Source organism: Pipistrellus hanaki (assembly GCF_964339955.1).
Source record: "Pipistrellus hanaki genome assembly, chromosome: 1".
NCBI classification, from domain to species: domain Eukaryota; kingdom Metazoa; phylum Chordata; class Mammalia; order Chiroptera; family Vespertilionidae; genus Pipistrellus; species Pipistrellus hanaki.
The window spans coordinates 22174941-22195672 of NC_140503.1; the positions used below are offsets into that span (position 1 = coordinate 22174941).

The 20732-nt window shown below is 45.3% G+C and overlaps 2 protein-coding genes across 9 annotated transcripts in view; one reads left to right on the forward strand and one right to left on the reverse strand.

Moving 5' to 3' along the window:
• LOC311627129 (acyl-coenzyme A thioesterase 1-like) overlaps positions 1 to 20732 on the reverse strand; it is a 35689-nt gene that overhangs the window by 13059 nt on the left and 1898 nt on the right. Inside the window, exons 1-3 of one of the 8 annotated variants that reach the window (XM_084893390.1) lie at positions 2667 to 2751; positions 1718 to 2487; positions 26 to 228 (exon numbers count right to left, since the gene is read on the reverse strand). In XM_084893390.1, the coding sequence (XP_084749516.1) occupies positions 26 to 228; positions 1718 to 2180 (666 nt within the window). In that variant the 5' untranslated portion in view covers positions 2181 to 2487; positions 2667 to 2751. The other 7 variants (XM_084893391.1, XM_084893388.1, XM_084893392.1 and 4 more) reach the window with 7 other exon arrangements.
• The window catches only part of HEATR4 (HEAT repeat containing 4), a 65931-nt gene continuing 53979 nt past the window's right edge, over positions 8781 to 20732 (forward strand). The window contains exon 1 of the mRNA XM_084892655.1: positions 8781 to 8880. The gene's annotated coding sequence lies outside the window, so the exon portion shown is untranslated. The remainder of the gene's footprint in view (positions 8881 to 20732) is intronic.

The following is a 20732-nucleotide window of genomic DNA, read 5'->3' on the forward strand; positions in this document are numbered from 1 at the left end:
ATACAATAAAGGACATTAGGAGAACCTGGGGATGTTGAAGCATGTAGCACAGGGCTTCTTCAAAGTAGTCTGTATTTCTGCTGTCGAATTCCTTGGGGAGATCTTCAAAGCCATAATAAGCTAGAGCCAATGTGGCAAAGCCATGGCCAGCCAGAAGGCTGGCTCGATATTCCAGCAGGCCCCCTCCAACACCAAAGAGATCAATGATTCCGGGGAAAGGTCCAGGTCCTAGAGGAGGGAATATTATAAAATGAAGGTATTAATCAAGACTCCAGAGACTAAACATACAAAATGAAAAGGCATTTGGGGGGCCACAGGAGCGTGGCTACAGAAACCAAGTTCTCCCTTATTCTCAGGACCCCTTGCTTTTTATTAACACAAATTGTCCTAAGGCAAGGTAGATATACACATCTAAAGCTAGGGTTTAGTATGCAGAATCCATTGCCAGATTGGAAAATTGCCTACAGCTGTTCAAGTGCTTGGCCAGGAGGAGGCAATAGCATGTAGATTAAGATGCCTTTAGCTGTCTGGCAGCTATCAATCAATTTATGCATCCCTTTCAGGTTTGGGGAAATGCCCTCAGCCATCTCCAGATGATTCAACCTTGCTGACATTCTGGAATTGGCTTCTGGTAGTACCTTCTCATTGATGAGTTTACCCTTCATATGATTCTATGGTAAATTATCTGCAAGAGAAGGAGACATAGAATTAAGAATCTTAAACCCTAGCAGGTTTGGCTCAGTGGATAGAGCACCTGAGTTGCAGGGTCAATTCCTGGGGATCAAGCAGGAGGCAGCTAATCAATGATTCTCTCTCATCATTGATGTTTTTATCTCTCCCTCTCCCTGCCTCTCTCTGAAATCAATGAAAATATATTGAGAGAGAGAGAGAGAGAGAGAGAGAGAGAGAGAGAGAGAGAGAGAATATCTTAAAACAAAGTTTTGGCCCTGACTGGTTTGGCTCAGCCTTTGGACTCAAGGGTCCCAGGTTCGATTCTGATCAAGGGCATGTGCCGGCACATCCCCTGTAGGGGGTACAGAAGGTGGCTGATTGATGTTTCTCTCTCATGGATGTTTCTGACTATCCCTCTCCCTTCCTCTCTGTAAAAAAATAAAATAAAGTGTTAAAAAAAACAACACCCTAAAAACAAAAAAGCAACAACAGTTTTGTGTTGTATTGCATCAACCCTTGGCTTTTTTGTTTATATTCATATTTCAGCTGCCTATTTAGATCGAGGAAAGAAAAATATCTAGAGATGACTTTAGGCGAAGAAGGCAGGAAAGTCTGAAGTCTGTTCTGTGGTAGAGAGGAATGTGAAGTGGAGGACAGGCCCAGGGTACCCAGGCCACTAGGGAAGGGTGGCATGGCAATAGCTTCCTTGACCATCTATTATGCCGGAGACCTGTGGGGCTGATGCTGAGAGACCTGTAGAGTAAGTTCATAGCAAAGTGGACAACATACCTACCGACCTTGGTCCGTTTTCTAGTGTGTGTTTTTTTAATCTGCATAACAGTACTCACCTCATTGAAATATCATACCAATGAAATGAGATTATGCAAACGAAGTGCATAGCATAGAGCCTAACAAATCCAAATGCTCTGTTTTGGTTGTGCGACCACTTATTAAGTCAAATGCCAACTTCTCTGACCTGCCTCGGAGCCAAACTCTCCTCACGCAGCACAGAAACGAAGTGCCAAGCGCACCTCCAAGGGCTCACCTGGCGGCAGGAAGAGCGTGCCGCGCACCCGGCCCGCGCGCACCGGCTCCCGCCGCACCCCGGGCGCAAGGAAGTGGCGCTCGTGCACCGTCCGGCCCAGCAGCCGCCCGCCCTCGGGCTCGTGGCCGTCGAGCACCTCCAGTTCCACGGCGAAGGGCGTCTGCACGTCCCGCTTCAGGAACCGCCAAAAAGGCTTCTCGGGCTCCAGGGCCCAGAAGAGCCCCATGGGCTCCAGCCCCGCGAAGCTGCCGCCCAGCGCGGGCGCGCGCGCCAGGTCCAGCTCGCTGCCGGCGCCGGCGCGGTAGCGCGCGTGGGCCCGGAAGCGCGCGCCCTTCTCGTCGCGCAGGGACGCCCGCAGCGTGACCGGCTGCCCCGGCGCCAGGCCGCGCACCACGATGCGCACGGGCTCGTCCCAGCAGCTCCGGCCCGCGGGCTCCACCGTCACCGTCACCGCGGCCGCCATTGTGGCCGCGCGCGCCGCGCTGTCCGGACGACGAGCCGGAGCACCGGCCGGGGAGCACCCGGAACCCGGAGACGCCCGCGGGGGCGCGCCGCGCGGTCGGACGGGATCGGGTCTCAGGCTCCGGGGGCTGTCGTCGGTGGAGGAGTCCGGTCTCTTCGGAGCCGGGCACCGGGGACTGCGACTCCTCCGAGGCAGGAGCACCGGGCCCGGCGGCTCTCCTGTGCGGGGCCGGGGGCGCAGGGTGGGCCCGAGGGCCGGGTTTGGCGTCCGACCCGAGGGCCGCTTCTCAGCCTCACAGCGCTCCCACCTGTGGAAGTGAAAGTGGTTGGGTAATAGATTCTCGGGGAAAGGGGAACTGAATGAGTTCAGGCAGAATTCCAAGAAGTCCAGCTCCTCCCACAGGGAAGGGTAACTAAAAAAAGAACTCCCAGTGGATTCTAAAAAACGCACAGACCCGTCCCATGAATTCCCATCCCCTGAACATACCCACATTACCAAGCATCCAGATCCGGGAACACCGTGACCGGCGCCCCAGAAGCCACTTTCACCGCCCCTTCCCGGAGGAACTCTCTCCTGGCTCCACAAAATGTTGTGGGGTTTTGTTTTTTTTTTTTGTTTTTTTTTTTTGTTTTGTTTTGTTTTTTTTCCCCTGATCGCTATTTATGGGAATGATTCCTTCAGTGTGGTTTTTTTTTTTTTTTAGTGTCCTTTCGTTTCTTCCTTTTTATTTTTTTTAATTAATCCTTGTTCGAGGATATTTTTTCCCATTGATTTTCAGAGTGAGTGGGAGCGAGGAAGGGGGAGGAAGAGAGAAACACCAATGTGAGAAATTCCCATGGGGGCACCCCTGACTGGGGCGAGGGATGGAACTGCAACCCATGTACACTCCCTTAACCAACAATGGAACTCTGGACCCTTCTGAGAGTGGACAAGGCTCTAACCACTGAGCCACCAAAGCTGCTTTGGTGTCTGCTTTTGCTCAGTGAGGACACCACCATCTGCTCTCTGTCTGCTCTGCCTTTGGCGATATCAGAAGGAGGTGGCTGTTAAAGTAATTGGGCTCTGTGCTTTTGTTCCTGTTTAGTGAGAGTGAGAATTCCAAGTGTGTGACCTAAATCACGTACTCTCCACGGAGTGGGATGTTGTAATGGACATTACTGAATACCTTTGCATCAGGGTGGGGTTGGCTTACCCTGAAGCCCTAGGGCAGTGGTCAGCAAACTCATTAGTCAGCAGAGCCAAAGATCAACAGTACAACGATAGAAATTTCTTTTGAGAGCCAAATTTCTTTTAAACTTCTTCTAACGCCACTTCTTCAAAATAGAGTCGCCCAGGCCGTGGTATATTTTTAAAAAATATATTTTATTGATTTTTTACAGAGAGGAAGAGGGATAGAGAGTTAGAAACATTGATCAGCTACCTCTTGCACACCCCCCACATGCCCTGCCCTTGACCGGAATTGAACCCAGGACCTTTCAGTCTGTAGGCCAATGTTCTATCCACTGAGCCAAACTGGTTTCAGCTGGGCTGTGGTATTTTGTGGGAGAGCCACACTCAAGGGGCCAAAGAGCTGTATGTGGCTCACGAGCCGCAGTTTGCTGACCACGGGCCTACCTGAATGAAAGTCAGGTCCTCTAGTAAAAGGGAGATGGGTAATGGATGCTGGGTAAGAACTTGACAATATCCTTAAGAGCATTGGAGGAGACGCATTGTATTGGTGGCCTTTTAGAAATGAGGGCAAGAAAGGAAAATTTTTTAAAGGTAGAGAAAGAAAATAGGTTAACAGAAGTTATGACTATTAATGGGACTCATGATGGAATTTTGAGGTTGACTTTTAGAAGATTGTTGTGTATTTAAATTTGAACAAGGAATTTGACATTAAAAAATACATTTCAGAAACATGAAATTAAGCACATAGCAAGACAAAAATTCTCCATCAGTTTTTCTTCAATTTTCAAAATCAGGTGGGGATGATAGACACTGTGGAAACAAATCAGATGAAGGAGGGAAAGATTCCTCCAAATGTGTCATTATGGGATATTGATAATTTTGAGCTAAAGGCACTTGAAAAACAACAGGTTCAAGAAGGGCACATATTCCATCCCTTTTCCCATTAAAAGCAGAAAATGGAATTCAGTCTTATCACCAGAAATTCTGTACAAGATCTTCTATGCTAATAAAAGGGTAATATGCTCATTAGACCAGGAGACCTTCTGGACAAAGCCATGGTGGCAGAGCTGAGGCAGAGACAGTTAGGAATAATCAGGCCATGGTGGGAGGTGAGGGAAGCAGTTGGGGGCAAGCAGGTCAGTAGGCAGAATGGTTAGGAGCAATCAGGCAGGCAGGTGAGCAGTTAGGAGCCAGCGGTCCCGGATTACCAGAGGGATGTCTGACTGCAGGGATTGGACATCCTAAACCCGCAGTCGGATGTCCCCTGAGGGGTTCCAGAATGGAGAGGGCGCAGGCTGGACTGAGGAATACCCCCCACCCTGCATGAATTTCGTGCCGGGCCACTAGTATTAAAATAATTTCCTTTAGTCATCTCATGTATTTTACCACTCTGTTCAATCTAGTATGTAAGTACTTAGGTTTTGCCAACTCTTTGGGTCTTTATTTTCTTGTGGAGACTTTCTGTACATGTAACAATAAAATTGGTATGCTTTTTTCCTGTTAATCTGTTTTTATGTAAATTTAGTTCTCAGGCCCAACCAGAAACCCCAAGAGGACAGAAGTGAAGTTTCTGCATAGCAGTGATTTTTGTGATATTGGAATAGTAACAAGTATTAAAATAGAGAAAAAATGTGTGTTGTGAAAATGGTGGGGAAGAAGTCCATGTCATGTTCCTAGAGCCTATTTCTGACCAATCTCTCCAGTATGGAAGAAATAAGATTGTCAGTTAGCTCAATCAGCAGTCTGTCTTGACGCTCTGAAGAGCTGATGCAACGAAGAGATATCCAAGAGTGATGGGCAGTTGATTGTGAGGCTGACGAAATCATCTATTTTTTTCTACACCAGGTGGGGTATAATTGAATCTATAATAAAAGCATAATATGTTAATTATACTGGATGACCTTTTGGATGAAGCCGCGGCTGCCGGGTCCTGGGTGCTGACTGGTGGCTGGAGGGAAGCCCGGGTCCCGGGTGCCAGAGGGAAGCCCGTGCCGGCCGCCAGGGGAAGGAAGTCCTACTATTGCACGAATTTCATCCATCAGGCCTCTAGTCTATAAAAGGCTAAGTGACCGGCCAACCGATGGGGCCACAATGCTCTGCAATAGTGGTTCTCGGGTGACACACCCACAACCAGAGAGGAGAGAGCCAAATTTCTCGTGGGCGTGCGATTCCACCTTCAGCTGTGGGTTACATTGTTGCTGGTGCACTATCGCCAGAATCTGGTTTCTAATTAATTTCCTTTCAATGTGTATGAATCCGTGCACTGGTCCACTAGTTTATTTATACTAGTCAGGAAGTGAAGTAAATTCAATATCTGTGATAATATCACCACAAAACTAAGACAAAAAAATAAGAACAAAATATTAGACACTGGTGAACTTCAACTCTAAGTAAAAAACAATGAAATTTTTTTTTATGAATAAAACAAAGAGATTACACTGGTTGGATAGTTTACACATCCTTGAAACGCCAATGAGCTGGTTCAACTTGGCCACTATCCTCCACAGTTCCCAATTAGTTATCCTGCGGAGAGCATGGATGGGCTTTAAGGAAATTCACGACGATATACCTGAAGAACACACAGGGTGTGTGAATGTGAACAAACTTACACAAATGTGCATTCCACTGGGTGGATGAGAAGAGGCAGAAATTGATGGACCAATGGCTTTGTGCTCACATGAAATGAAGATCCACAGAGCTAAGGGAAGCAGTTTAACAAAGAGAAAAGAAGCCGGATTTGGGGATGTGAGCCCCAGCTCTACATATATTTTACTACGTGAAGAACTTCTCTGAGACTCTGTTTCTGCATTGGTGAAATGAGGATGACACCTGTTTTACAGGTTGGTGAGGATTACATGACAAGCACACAGTAAGTAGTATATAAGAAAGAGCTGACAAAACAAAAAGCATTGTACTGTTTTTGAGTTTCAGGAGGAAAAAATGTCAAGAATTGCTTTATTGAAAAATGTAATTGAGGGAATAACACCATAATCACAAGGTGAAGCATTGTTTATTTTAAATACAGTAAGCTTTAAAAAAAAAGTGTTGTAAGTCTATTGTGGAACTATTTATATCAAGTGTTATATGTATTAAATCAGTTTATTTTCACACTAATCATTGTTAAAATCCCTTATGTAATTCATCCAAATAATGTTTTGCCAGCTTTCAAAATAACTAAATCTTAAAGGCCCTTATGTGTAACCAGAAACATAACTTAAAATTTATTTACACTAGGACAATACCTATTCATCTAAGAAGATATCAAAGAACTGGAAATATATTTGCTATGAAAATTTTTAGTAGTTTTACAGCTAAGTAGTAGTTTAACTAGTAATTTACAGCTAAGATGTTCACTTCCACTTTTTTTGTTTATTTAAATACATTTTTTATTGATTTTAGAGAGAGAGGAGGGAAATGGAGAACAAGAGAAATATTCATAAGAAAGAAACCTCAATCATCTGGCTCCTGCATGCCTCCTCCTGGAGACTGAGCATGAAACCTGGGTATGTGCCCTCTCTGGGAATCTAATCTGTGCCCACTTGGTGCATGGGACAACGTTCAACCAACTGAACCACACTGGCCCTGTTTACTTCCATTCTTTTTGTTGTTAATCCTCACCTGAGGATATTTTCTTTTCTTTAAAAAAAAATAAATAAATTATATATATATATATATATATATATATATATATATATATACACACACACACATATATATATATGTATATATATATATATATTTTTTAAAATTGACTTTTTACAGAGAGGAAGGGAGAAGGATAGAGAGTTAGAAACATCAATGAAAGAGAAACATCGATCAGCTAGCTCCCTCCTGCACACTGCCTACTGAGGATATGCCTGCACCCGAGGTACATGCCCTTGACCAGAATTGTACCTGGGACCCTTCAGTCCGCAGGCCAATGTTCTATCCACTGAGCAAAACTGGTTAGGGCCCAAGGATATTTTCCAATGATTTTTAGAGAGAGTAGAAGTGAGGGGGAGAGACAGAAACATCAATGTGAGAGAGACACATGGACTGGTTGCTTTCTGTAGGGCCAGGGATCGAGCCTGCACCCAAGGTATGTGCCCTTAACTGTAATTGAACCCTCCAGCTGACACTCTAACCACTGAGCCAGACTGCCTGGTAATATTTTTGGTATTATATGCTTTTCTTGTATGGTAGATAATCATTTATTTATTACTAGAGGCCTATTGCATGAATTCAGATCCCTTGGCCTGGCCTGTGGGATCGGGCCGAAACCAGCTCTCTGACACCCCTTGAGGGATCCTGGATTTCTAGAGGTGACAGGCCAGGCTGAGGGACCCCACCAGTGCATGATCAGGGTCAGGGAGGGATTGTGGGAGGACTATAGAGCATGTCCACCCATCTTGCTCAGTCCTGATTGGCTGGACCCCAGCAGCAAACTAATTTAACAGTTGGAGTGTCTGCCCCCTGGTGATCAGTGCATGTCATAGCAAGCAGTTGAGCAGTCTTAGCATATCATTAGCATATTAGGCTTTTATTGTATAGGATTAAACAAATTCAATAAGTAATAGTAAATAATTAAGTAATTACTGAGCATCAATTATGTATGGGTCACTATTAATCAGCGTTCTCACTTTTCCTTTCAGAACTAAAGCCTTGTGATTTGGGAGAGACTGAAAGGTATGCCTTGTCCATCTGTTATGTCTTCTTTTCCTCCTAAACAACTGAAAAGGCATGTCGTTCATAAAAATCTTGAAAAACTCATTGGTAAGTTCGTTTTAACAGTAAGGAAGGAAAAACTAAGTGCTTATTAAAAAGAAAAAAACAAACACAATACATTTACACACTAATTGCAACTGCTGTTCCCAGGGTACAGTAACATCGGAGACGCCACACAAATGAAAGATCACAGTGTTGGCGGGATCACCCTAGGTGTTTGTGGAAAAAAGCCTGGAGTTGCTTCCAAGCATCCACTTGGGCTACGGCATGAGCCCGGGGCTCTCCTCCCCAAACGACATTTTTGCCCACCAGGGCGTGCGGGGACGCCCGGCACAGGGGGAAGTAAGGAGGCTCAATGTAGTGCCCCGCTTGTGGGTAACAGATGACCTGCGGCTTCTCCTTGCCGTGGGCCTGCAAGAGTTTGGAGGCCTCGTTGGCAAAGAATTCACTCTTCCAGTTGTGGTCATCCAGGCCTACCAGGAACAGGAAGGCGCTCTCGGCCCTTTCCACAGGGATGAGGCTCTTCCGGTCAGGTCCTTCCAAAGGGTTGTTCAGGGCATCCAAAATGTCTGCAAAGCCGTCTTTGGTCACCTTGACGCGAGCGAGGTCGAAACCTAGCGGGTTCAAGGTCTCATCCTTGTAGTGTAGGGCCCCCCCGACATTGGCCACGGAGCCGTTGATGACGACTGCCGCCGTGATGCCCTTCAGGAACGAGGCCATGGAGAGGCAGAGATCGCCTCCTTTGGAGATCCCGAGCAGCCCAACTCCTGGGCCCTTCACCTGAGAGGAGGACAGAGAGATAGTCACGAGTCCGCAGGCCAGTCCGGTGAGTAGTGCGTGGAGTTGGAAGTCAGTTGGAACTGACCCTCATCTGGGTTCTGCCATTTACCAAGGCTCGCAACCCAGGATATTTCCTTACTCCTCCTTTCCACAGTGTCTCCGTCACCATTGTTGGTGACGTTGGCCTCTGGGTTCCTTGACCTCCATACCTCCAAGGACCTTTTTTTCCTACCCTGCTTCAGCCACCCATTCCCGTTGTCAGAACCTCTACCAAGCCATCATCAGTAAACACCTCCATCTCCAAAATCTCAGCTGCAAGCGCTCTACTCTCTAATCACCATCTTAAATACTTCTGTTCAGCCATTTTATGCCACCTGCTCCCATTTCTTTGAGACCTTGACTACCATCATTTTTTTTTTTCTTCTATCAGTATCTCTCATGCTCATTTCCTACCCCTTCCAGTTTAGATTCCAAACTTCATTGTTATTATCCCTCCCTTGTAAGCACTCTTAGCGAATACCTTTCTTCCTTTGGCCTTACTTGCCTAGAAAAGTGATAACCTTGGTTAAATCCACCTTCACTTCCTCTAGGCCTGCATTTGTACAAATAAACACTGAAGGGGGGAAATACACATTTGTGCTGGCAAATCTTTAATTCCATGACCACAAATTTCAAGTGTGCATTCAGACTGCCTATCACTTCTGCCACACTTCACACTGTGTTTGCTTTTCACTTCTCCCATGACAATGTCATAGCTTCTCCTATTTGCTCAAGCCTCTTGAATCCTCTCTGTTCTGCCAGAAACCAATCACTGTTTCCTGATGTGGACAGGAGGCCGGGAAGGCTGGTCAACAACCTTAATTGCTCTAACCGCTCACCCTTTAGTTGAGACATTGTTAACTGAAGCAGCCTCCACCTCTGTTTGTCCTATGTAAGTTTCTGTTATTTCCTGCCTAAGCGCTCTGGGTGTTTTCCCCATAGCCTCAACACAAGAGATAGCAGGGCCAGAGCTGCGTGTAGTCCTCCCGCTAGAGGTGGGCTCCCGCCTGGCCCCCAATATCACCAAATTAATATTTTTCTAGTCTCTTTTGTGTGTGGCCTTCTCCAGAACCCGAACCCTGAACCATGTGGGACGTGAAAGGGGCTCCTGCACTGTTCCCTTTCAGTTTCAGCTCTTTGTACTTAACGGAGAAAATAGAAGCTGTCCAATAGGAACTCGTCCTCATTCACCCCTGCCAAGTATTCATAGTTCCGAATGAATTGAAGCTCTCTGCCTTCCTTTCTGGTTCCAAAAGGATCTCTGTTTTATCAAAAGCCACCCCTCTGCTTGGTTTGGGATCCCATCCACTCTCACTCTCATAGCCTTTGCTCCTGCAACTGCTTCTCTCTTTCTCCTCCTTCATAATTTTCTTCTCTCCTGGCTCATTCCCATCAGCGTACTACATGCTACAGTAACCTTACATTTTAATTCCAATTCCTTGTCTCCCAAAGCTACTCTGCCATAGTTTTCTCTCTTTCACAGCAAAACTGTGGGAAAAGTTGTTTGGAGTTGTTCTCTTTCTTGTCTTCTAAACTCTACTTAGCCTCCTCCAGGGTAATTTGGATTTGCACTATTCTACAAGGACTGATACTGTCATAGTTTCCAAAATCCTGTATTATAAATAGCTATTTGATTGACTTCTCAACAGCAGTCTTTTTTTTTTTTTTTTTTTTTTTCTTCTCAAGGCTTCTACAACAGCATTTTTGATGGTTTCAAACATTTATCCATCATGAAAGTGCTAGGAATTAAATGATATTATTATTATCCCTGTTTTTCAAAGGAGGAAACATAAACCCCAAAGCTAGTATTGGACAAAATCAAAACTCAAATTTAACTTTTCTCTATCCACATCTTATTCTGATTCCACTTTTTCTAAGAGCTCCTATACTTCCATTTATCATGAGCTCTAAGTGAATTGCAAATTAATCTTCTGTCCCTCTGATCCATTAAATTGGCGCCATCTGGAGGCAGTGATTCCTTTCCCCCTTTCCCACTTCCTGTGTCAAACCTAGGGTTCTCAAAGGTGTTGGGGCTTATTATGAAATGCTATAAACCACTGGAACTTAAAATCCCATAATGCCGACTAAGAACTTCTTTACTTGTAGGAAATTTGTCACAGTAAAATATGAATGCATAGAAACTGTATATGGGAAGTGACTATAAAAGTTGGTATGTTGGGGTTAAGGAGCGGCTGTCATGAATTAGTCAAGTTTTTGAGGACCAAGGGCATTTATGAAGAGGAGGCCTGCTATGTAGACCACAAAACTTAGAGAAATTCCAACCTGAGGGTGATTAAGCAGGTAGTTCACAGCTTCTTCAAAGTACTCCAGGTGGAGGGTTTCTACGCTCTTGGGGAGGTCTTCATAGCCATAATAAGCCAGAGCCATCACAGCAAAACCTTTCCCAGCCAGGAGACTAGCTCGATATTCTGGAAGGCCACCTCCCACTCCAAAAATGTCCACAATCCCAGGAAAGGGTCCAGGTCCTTTGAAAGAAACAAAACACAAAATTAAACTATTCCTTAAACACTTTTTAACAAAATTAATTTTAGAGAGACAAGAAAAGAGAGATAGAAATATCTATTGGGTGCCACTTGCACACTACATACAAGCCCACAACCTGAGCACATGCCATGACCTGTGATCTGGTGCGTGGAAGAACGCTCAACCGAGCCACACCAGCCAGGCTATTAATGAAACTGTATAGCAAGCATGTCAAACTCAAAGGTTAACACGGGCCAAATAAACAGGGTTTAAGTTTATGTGGGCCACAAAAAAAAAAAAAAAAAAAAGCTTCAGTTTTCATAGAAACGTAGGTTTATTTCAATAGAGACATGCTAAATACAAAGGGCAGAAATAAATGAGTAATCGTTAACAAAATAACAATATTTTAATAAAAACTAATATTTTTCTTGAACATTTACTTACCAAACACTGAATAATTGCATAAATTAGTAAGCATAATACAAATAAATCTATTTTTCTTGTTCTGCAAAAGCAAAATATTTCTTGTTGTGCACGCCAAACAAGTCAGTACAAGAATAATGGCATGGCAATCAGCTGCTAAAATATTCACTGCCAGTATTAGTGGAGAGAAATGGTGCACCTGTGCGTAAGGCACGTAAGGGAAATGAATGCAACACGATTGTAGTAATCAATCAGTCATTAGCGGACGTTGTAGTTCATTATTAATAATTATGCATAACTGGGTATTGTAAGAATTAAGTTATGAAATGTGTATTAAAATGTTTCTTACATATTATTATTGACTGTGCTACAAAAATAGTCATTGTGATCCCTGGGCTACGAGTTTGACATGCTGGCTCTACAGTGATGTCAAAAGCCAATTGTTGCCTACTTGGTAACGTCAAAGTTTTCTTCATAATCAGAAATGCGGAAAGACCCCTGGTCTTTAGAGATCCAGACAATGGCATAGACTAAAGCCCCACAGGTTTTCATGAAGATTATGAATTACTTTGTGGTTAAAAATAATTTACGGACAATGAAAACAGCAAAATCATTGCCCTCCCCCCCCAAAATTGACAATGCCAAATGCTAGTGAGAGTGCAGGGCAATTGGAACCCTCACACATTGCTGGTAAAAAGGCAAAATTGTACAGCCACTTTGGAAAAACAGTTGGGCAGTTTTGTATAAAGTTAAACATAAACTTACCATATGATCTAGCAATCTCACTCCTAGGTATATTTACCAAGGAGAAATGAAGATTTGTATCCACACAAAAACTTGTATGCAAGGGTTTGTAGTGACGTTATTCATAATCTTCAAAGATTTGAAACCCACATGTCCTTCAAGTGGTGAGTGTATAAACAACCAGATAATGGAGTACTACTAAAAAACAAGATACAGCCGAAACCGGTTTGGCTCAATGGATAGAGCGTCGGCTTGGGGACTGAAAGGTCCCAGGTTCGATTCCGGTCAAGGGCATGTACCTTGGTTGCGGGCACATCCCCAGTAGGGGGTGTGCAAGAGGCAGCTGATCGATGATTCTCTCTCGTCGATGTTTCTAACTCTCTATCCCTCTCTCTTCCTCTCTGTGAAAAATCAATAAAATATATTAAAAAAAATAAAAAAAATAAAAAAAAAAAATAAAAAACAAGATACATCAAGCAACACAAATGAATCGCAAATGCATTATGCTAGACAAAAGGCTACATACCCTGTATGAATTTGATTGTTTCATTCAATTTATCATTTTTATTGTTGTTGGACAGTTGTTTTTGCTCTTAAAAACAATACCTCTTGGTGCACACGAACCAGGAGTAGAATGATACAGTCAACTTTCTAAGTAAAACATTGTTTTCTTGCCCTGGCTGGTTTGGCTCAGTGGATGGAGCGTCAGCCTGCGGACTGAGGGGTCTCAGGTTCGATCCAGTCAAGGCCATGTACCTGGGCATATCCCCAGTAGGGGGTGTGCAGGAGGCAGCTGATCTATGTTTCTAACTCTCTATCCTTCTCCCTTCCTCTCTGTAAAAAATCAATTATATATATAATTGTTTTCTTGCCCAGCCAGCGTGGCTCAGTGGTTGAGCATTGACCTATGAACCAGGAGGTCATGGTTCGATTCCTGGTCAGGGTATATACCCAGATTTTGGGCTCAACCCCCAGTGTGGGGCATGCAGAAGACAGCCAATCAATGATTTTCTCTTACCATTGATGTTTCTATCTCTCCCTTCCACTCTGAAAGCAATAAAAAAATATTTTAAAAGAGTTTTTAAATTATTTCCAGCCCTGGTCAGTGTTGTTCAGTGATTAGTATTGGCTTGTGGACTGAAGGGTCTCAGATTTGAATGCCAGTCAAGGGCACGTACCTGTATTGCAGGTTCAATCTCTGGCCCCAGTTGGGGAATGTGCGGAAAGCAGCCAATTGATGTGTCTTGTTCGCATGGATATTTCTCTCTCTCCCTCCTGATTTGCCCACTTGCTTAAAAAAAAATCAGCCCTAACTTATTTGGCTCAGTGGATAGAGCATTGGCCTACAGACTGAAGGGTCCCAGGTTTAATTCTGGTTAAGGGCATGTACCTTGGTGCTGGGCACATCCCCAGTGGGGAGTGTACAGGAGGCAGCTGATTGATATTTCTACCTCTCTATCCCTTTTCCTTCCTCTCTGTAAAAAGTCAATAAAATAGATTTTATTTATTTATTTATTGATTGATTGATTAATTGATTATGGCATCACATAATTGTCCTCATCCCCCCCATTCCCATCCCAAACCCCTCCCCACATATGCCCCCACCCCCCTGTTGTCCATGGCCACTGGTTAGGCTTATATGCATGCACACAAGTTTGGTTGATCTCTCCCCTTTACCCCCACCCTCCCCTACCTTCCCTCTGAGATTTGAGAGTCTGATCGCTGCTTCTCTTTCTCTGGGTCTATTTTTGTTCATCAGTTTATGTTGTTCATTATTTCCTCTAGATGTGTGAGATCATGTGACCCTTGAAAGAACCGAAACTGAGACAAGCCATAATGGTTATGCTGAGAGAGAAATGAATCAGTCTGTAGTGAGTTCCTTTCTGAGCCAACAAAATATATTTTAAAAAATCAATGGAAAAATATCCTCAGGTGAGGATTAACAACAACAAATCCCCCCCCCCCCCCCAGGAATAGATGAATATATTCCTTTTAGCAGTGTGAACTCCTTTTCCTCTACATACTTGTTAACAATTGGTAATACAGTATTAGCCGAAACTGGTTTGGCTCAGTGGATAGAGCATCAGTCTGCGGACTGAAAGGTCCCAGGTTCGATTCTGGTCAAGGGCATGTACGTTGGTTGCGGGCACATCCCCAATGGGGGGGTGTGCAGGAGGCAGCTGGTCGATGTTTCTAACTCTCTGTCTCTCTCCCTTCCTCTCTGTGAAAAATCAATAAAAAAATATATTAAAAAAAACAAAAACAAAAAACAATTGGTAATATTAGACTTTTAAATTTTGAGGGTTTGAAATGTGTAGTTTTATTTTGCATTTCCCTGATTCCTAATAGTATAAGTATCTTTTAAAGAAATCCTCACCAAGGACATGTTTGACTTTAGAGAGGAAGAGAGAGAGAAAACAAGAAGTGATGTGAGAAAGAAATATTATAATAGTTGTTTGCCTCCCATTCTCTCCCCAACTGGGATCAAACCCTCAACCTAGGAATATGTCCTGATTGAGAATAGAATCTGCAACCATTTGGTGTACCAGACGACACACCATTTGGTGTACTGAGCCACTTGATAAGGTCAGGATAAGCGTCTTTTTATTTTCTCATTGGCCAATTGCTTTTTATGTAATGGAGAAATTATCCAATAACTTCAAAAGATTTCCAGTTAATAGCAAGAGGCCTTCCTCCTTCATGCTAATTTTCTTAAACCTTAATATATATATACTGTGGGAGCCTGGCCTGTATGGCTCAGTGAACCTAGGAACCAAGACGTCATCAGTTCAATTTCCGGTCAGGGCATATGCCCAGGTTTTGGACTCCCCACTTGAGGCTGTGCAGGAGGCAGCCAATTGGTGATGTTTCTCTCTCATTGATGTTTCTATTTCTCTCTCCCTCTCTCTAAAAATCAATAAAAACATATTTTAAATATATATATAAATATATATATATATATATATATATATATATATATATATATATATAGTGGGAATTATAAGCAAAATTGTAAAATTGAGAAACCTTTAGGAAATTAAAAACTTGAAACTTCCTATAAATGTTTTTTTTTTTTTAAATATATTTTATTGATTTCTTACAGAGAGGAAGGAGAGGGATAGAGAGTCAGAAACATCGATGAGAGAGAAACATCGATCAGCTGCCTCCTGCACACCCCCCACCAGGGATGTGCCCGCAACCAAGGTACATGCCCTTGACCATAATCAAACCTGGGACCCTTCAGTCCGCAGACCGACGCTCTATCCACTGAGCCAAACTGGTTTTGGCAGTTTTTGTGGTTTTTTGTTTGTTTGTTTTGTTTTGTTTGTTTTAATTACAACTGACTGGAAAATATTGTGCTAAGTGAAGCTAAGTGAAATAAGCCAATCTGAGAAAGACAAATATCACATGATCTCACTTATTTGTGGAATCTAATGAATAAAATGAATTGACCAATAAAATAAGACCCAAAGCATGGAGGCATGGAACAGACTGACATACCTCAATGTGTGACTAGGACGAGAAGAGATAAACCAAAGAACTTATATTCTTACTAGAGTCCAGTGCATGGATTCATGCACCATGGGGTCCCTCAGCCTGGCCTGTGGGGATCGGGCCAAAACTGGCTTTCTGACATCTCCCCAGGGGTCCTGGATTGTGAGAGGGTGCAGACCAGGCCAAGGGACCCCACCAGTGCACTCTCGGGCTGGGGAGAGACCACAGGAGGGCTCCCGGGGGTGTCCAGCCCGGCTTGCCCAGTCCCCATGGACTGGACCTCAGCAGCAAGCTAACCTATGAGTGGGAGGGTTTTCCCTCTGGTGGTCGGTGTACTACGGTGGAACACTTAGCATATTAGGCTTTTATTATATAGAACTAGAGGCCTGGTGCATGCCATTTGTAAGGAGCAGACCTAAGCCAGCAGGCAGACATCCTCCAGGGGGTTCTTAGTGCTGCAGCAGAGGTGAGAGAGGCTCCCACCACTGCCCCTGGACTCACCAGCTGTGAGCCCAGCTTCCGGCTGAGCAGTGCTCCCCCTGTGGGAGCACACTGTCCACTGGGGACAGCTCCTGCATTGAGTATCTGCCCCTGGTGGTCAGTGTGCATCATAGCATCTGCTTGTTCTGCTGTTTGGTCAATTTGCATATTAGGGTCTTATCATATAGGCTAGGATAGGATATGCATAGTCCATGGACAGGGGCAATAGGGTAGTGAAGACCTGGGGGGTGGATAGCGGCTGGGAGAGGGGGATAAAGGGAGGGAAATGGGAGATATCTGTAATAGTATCAACAATAAAAAAATAACTTTAAAAATTACAACTGTTTTTTCCTTTTCTTTAGATCCCTCCAGTTGGGGGATGGAACTTGCAACACAAGTATATGCCCTGGCCAGGAGTCCTACTGGCAGCCCTTCGGTTCACAGGCCCATGCTCAACCAGCTGGGCCACTCAGGAGGGGCAGGGTATCTTTTAACTGATCTCTCAGCTTTGAAACTGGCAGAGCCACCTCCCAGCCAGCCTTACATTCCGTTCACGTCTCCTTGACATTTTAAGGCCCCAAAGACCTCCTGAACATTGGGAGCTACCTCCATCCTCTCAGTGGAAGCGGAGGAAGTAAAACATATATATATATATGCAGAAAAAATGGGAGCGATGTCACTCACCTGGCGGCAGGAAGAGCGTGCCGCGCACCCGGCCCGCGCGCACCGGCTCCCGCCGCACCCCGGGCGCCAGAAAGTGGCGCTCGTGCACCGTCCGGCCGAGGAGCCGTCCTCCGTCAGGCTCGTGGCCGTCGAGCACCTCCAGCTCCACGGCGAAGGGCGTCTGCACGTCCCGCTTCACCAGCCGCAGGAAGGGCTTCTCGGGCTCCAGGGCCCAGAAGAGCCCCATGGGCTCCAGCCCCGCGAAGCTGCCGCCCAGCGCGGGCGCGCGCGCCAGGTCCAGCTCGCCGCCGGCGCTGGCGCGGTAGCGCGCGTGGGCCTGGAAGCGCGCGCCCTTCTCGTCGCTCAGGGACGTCCGCAGCGTGACCGGCTGCTCCGGCGCCAGGCCGCGCACCACGATGCTCAAAGGCTCGTCCCAGCAGCTGCGGCCCGCGGGCTCCAAGGTCACCGATGCCGCCATCCTGGCAGGGGCCCAAGAGAAGGGTCCTTGAGCGCCCAACTTTGGAGTTCTGCGCGGTGCCCAGCACCTCAGGCCCCATCGGCAGAGTCCAGACACTCGCAGGACCGCGAGAGAAGAGTCCATCGTTTTTTTGCGACTTAATTTCAGACCTCGGACCAACTGAATGTGGGGATCTGGAGAGAGTTAGAACCGGTGCTTGACAGCCTCTACTGGCAGGCTGTCCATCTGCAGGCTGAGAGCCTAATAGGCCAGGGCAGCCTGCTGCGTGGAACCTGGCCCTGCCAATCAGCAGCCCAGTCTGTTTTTTGTTGTTGTTAATCGTCTTGGGGGGGCGGGGGGCGGGGGAATGTTCCCATTGATTTTTAGAGAGAGTGGAAGGGAGGGGGAGAGACAGAGACGCATCAATTGGTTGCCTCCCTCATAAGCCTGACCAGGGCCATGTAGTACATGTAATAGACAGGAATCGAACTTGGAACCCTTCAGTCCCAGGTCAACGATCTATCCACTGAGCCAAAATGGCTAGGCTGTAGCCTATGTTTGAAAGCAAGAGAGATCAAACACACAAGAACATGCTCAAAAACTCCTGGCTGGAAAACCTCCACCCTTTTGGGGGAAGAATTTCCTAGTTCAAAACACACACACACACACACACACACACACACACACACACACAAAGAGAGAGAGAGAGAGAGAGAGAGAGAGAGAGAGAGAGAGAGAGAGAGAGAGAGAATTTCCTCGTTCTGCCTCTCAAACGCCCTTGGGCCTGGGCAGAGGATTGTGCCAGGGTTGCCACTGAAGGAGCCGGGCATAAAGCCATCTCCAGTCCCCACTCTTAATGGCTAAATAGTGCAGGGCTGGAATCGAGTTTTAGCACTTTGTTGATAATGATCATAGGTCTTTTAAAATGTGCAGCAGGGTATTTTGCTTGTATTATCTGTGCATCTGATTACCTTCCACACCTTGTCACATCTAAGGGGCCTGGCATATTACTGTGTGAGTAACAACAGCCAAACGAGGTAATAATTATTGTTATATACTGGATTCTCATGTTATTTCTAGGCGAATGGTATCTCCTCCTCATCCTGGATTTTCCTACTTTTTCATGAATTATAGATTTTTACTCTGTGGTGGATTTTTTCATCAAATTTCAGTTCAGGCCTCTTCCAATGCTTTGTACTTGATTTTACATTTATAATTTCACTAGAGGCCCAGTGCATGAAATTTGTGCACGGGAGAGGGGTTGGTCCCCTCAGCCAAGCCAGTATCCTCTCCAATCTGGGACCCCTCTCACAATCCTGGACCGTTGGCTCCTAATTGCTCACCTGCCTGCCTGCCTGGTCACCCCTCATTGCCTCTGCCTGCCAGCCTGATCACCCCTAACTGCCACATCTGTCGACCTGGTTGCCCCTAACTGACCCCTCCCTGCTGGCCTGGTCACCTCTTACTGCCCCCCCTGCTGGCCTGGTCACTCCAACTGCTCCCCTCTGCCGGCCTGGTTGGCCCTAACTGCCACCCCCTCTGCCACCTAATCACCCCTCACTACCCTCCTGCCAGCCTAATTGCCCCCAACTTCCCCACCCCTGCTGGCCTGGTAGCCCCACACAGCCTACTGTTCAGTCGTTTGGTTGTCCCTCACTAACCCCCCTGCCGGCCTGGTTGTAGGCAGCCATCTTGTGAGGTGTGATGGTCAATTTGCATATTACTTCTTCAATATATAGGATATCCTTTTTAGTAGAGAAATCTGCAAACTGCATATTCTTTAAGCACCCTATTGACCTCAAGCAAATTACTAACCTAAATTGTCAGGAGGCAAAAATACAGAAAAGCATTTATTTGGGGTTTAAAGGAGCTGCAAATCTGGGGACACTGATTCAGGTAGCAACCCAAAGTGTCTGCCAGAGAAGTCAGGGGATTTTTATTTTATTATTATTTTAAATATATATCTTTATTGATTTCAGAGGGGAAGGGAGAGGGAAGGAGAGACAGAAACATCAATGATTAGAGAGAATCATTGATTGGTTGACTCCTGCACATCCCCTACTGGGGATAAAGCCCACAACCCAGGCATGTGCCCTTGGCTGGAATCGAACCTGGGATCCTACAGTCTGCAGGCTGACGCTCTATCCACTGAGTCAAACCAGCTAGGGCAGTCAGGAGATTTTTAAAGGCAAAAAGGGAGTTTGCATAAATCATTCATAAAGAATTTAAATTGGTGCTGGGGACAGAAAACTAACCTTGGCTACACAAAATTAATTGCTAAAGCTATCTCGAAGTAAAAAGTGCATCTCTGCGAGGAGTTGCAGGTGTTCTTACAGCATCCTAGAATATTTATAGTTTTGCCTATTTCCAAAGTTCATGTTCTGTCCAGTAAGGATGTGCATAAGACACCCCCCCCCTTTTTTTTTAATGGCCTCTAGGCTCCATTTTATTTATTTTTTATTTTTTAATATATTTTATTGATTTTGTACAGAGAGGAAGGGAGAGAGATAGTTAGAAACATGGATGAGAGAGAGTCATCGATCAGCTGCCTCTTGCACACCCCCTACTGGGGATATGCCCGCAACCAAGGTATATGCCCTTGACCGGAATCTAACCCGGGACCCTTCAGTCCCCAAGCCGACACTCTATCCATTGAGCCAAACCGGTTTCGGCTAGGCTCCATTTTAAAGCTCCTTAACACAAGTGACTTCATTTTATTTCACTTTTGACAAAATAGCCAGATATTTCTCCAGCAAAATAGCTTTAATCGGGAACAACAGAAATTTGTAATTTGAGACATGCGATCGAAAGGAAAACCACTGTGAGTCCAGAGACACCAAGGAGAGAAAAGCTCTCTCATGGACGTGGGAAGGCAAAGGGTGTTGCTTAAGGCCTCTGCCTCCCTGGAGAGCACTGTGACGATTGCTCAATCAGAACATGGTTTAATTTTATTTTTTATTAACAGTGCCGAGTGGGTTTTAGTCAAGCAAGCTGTAGCCACCCACAGGAAAGACTGTCACACATGGTTTAGATTAGGTTAACACCTCGTCTTGAGACTATTGTCCAGACGATCCAAATTCAACATACCTGGCTAATCCCGAATCCCTTTCTAC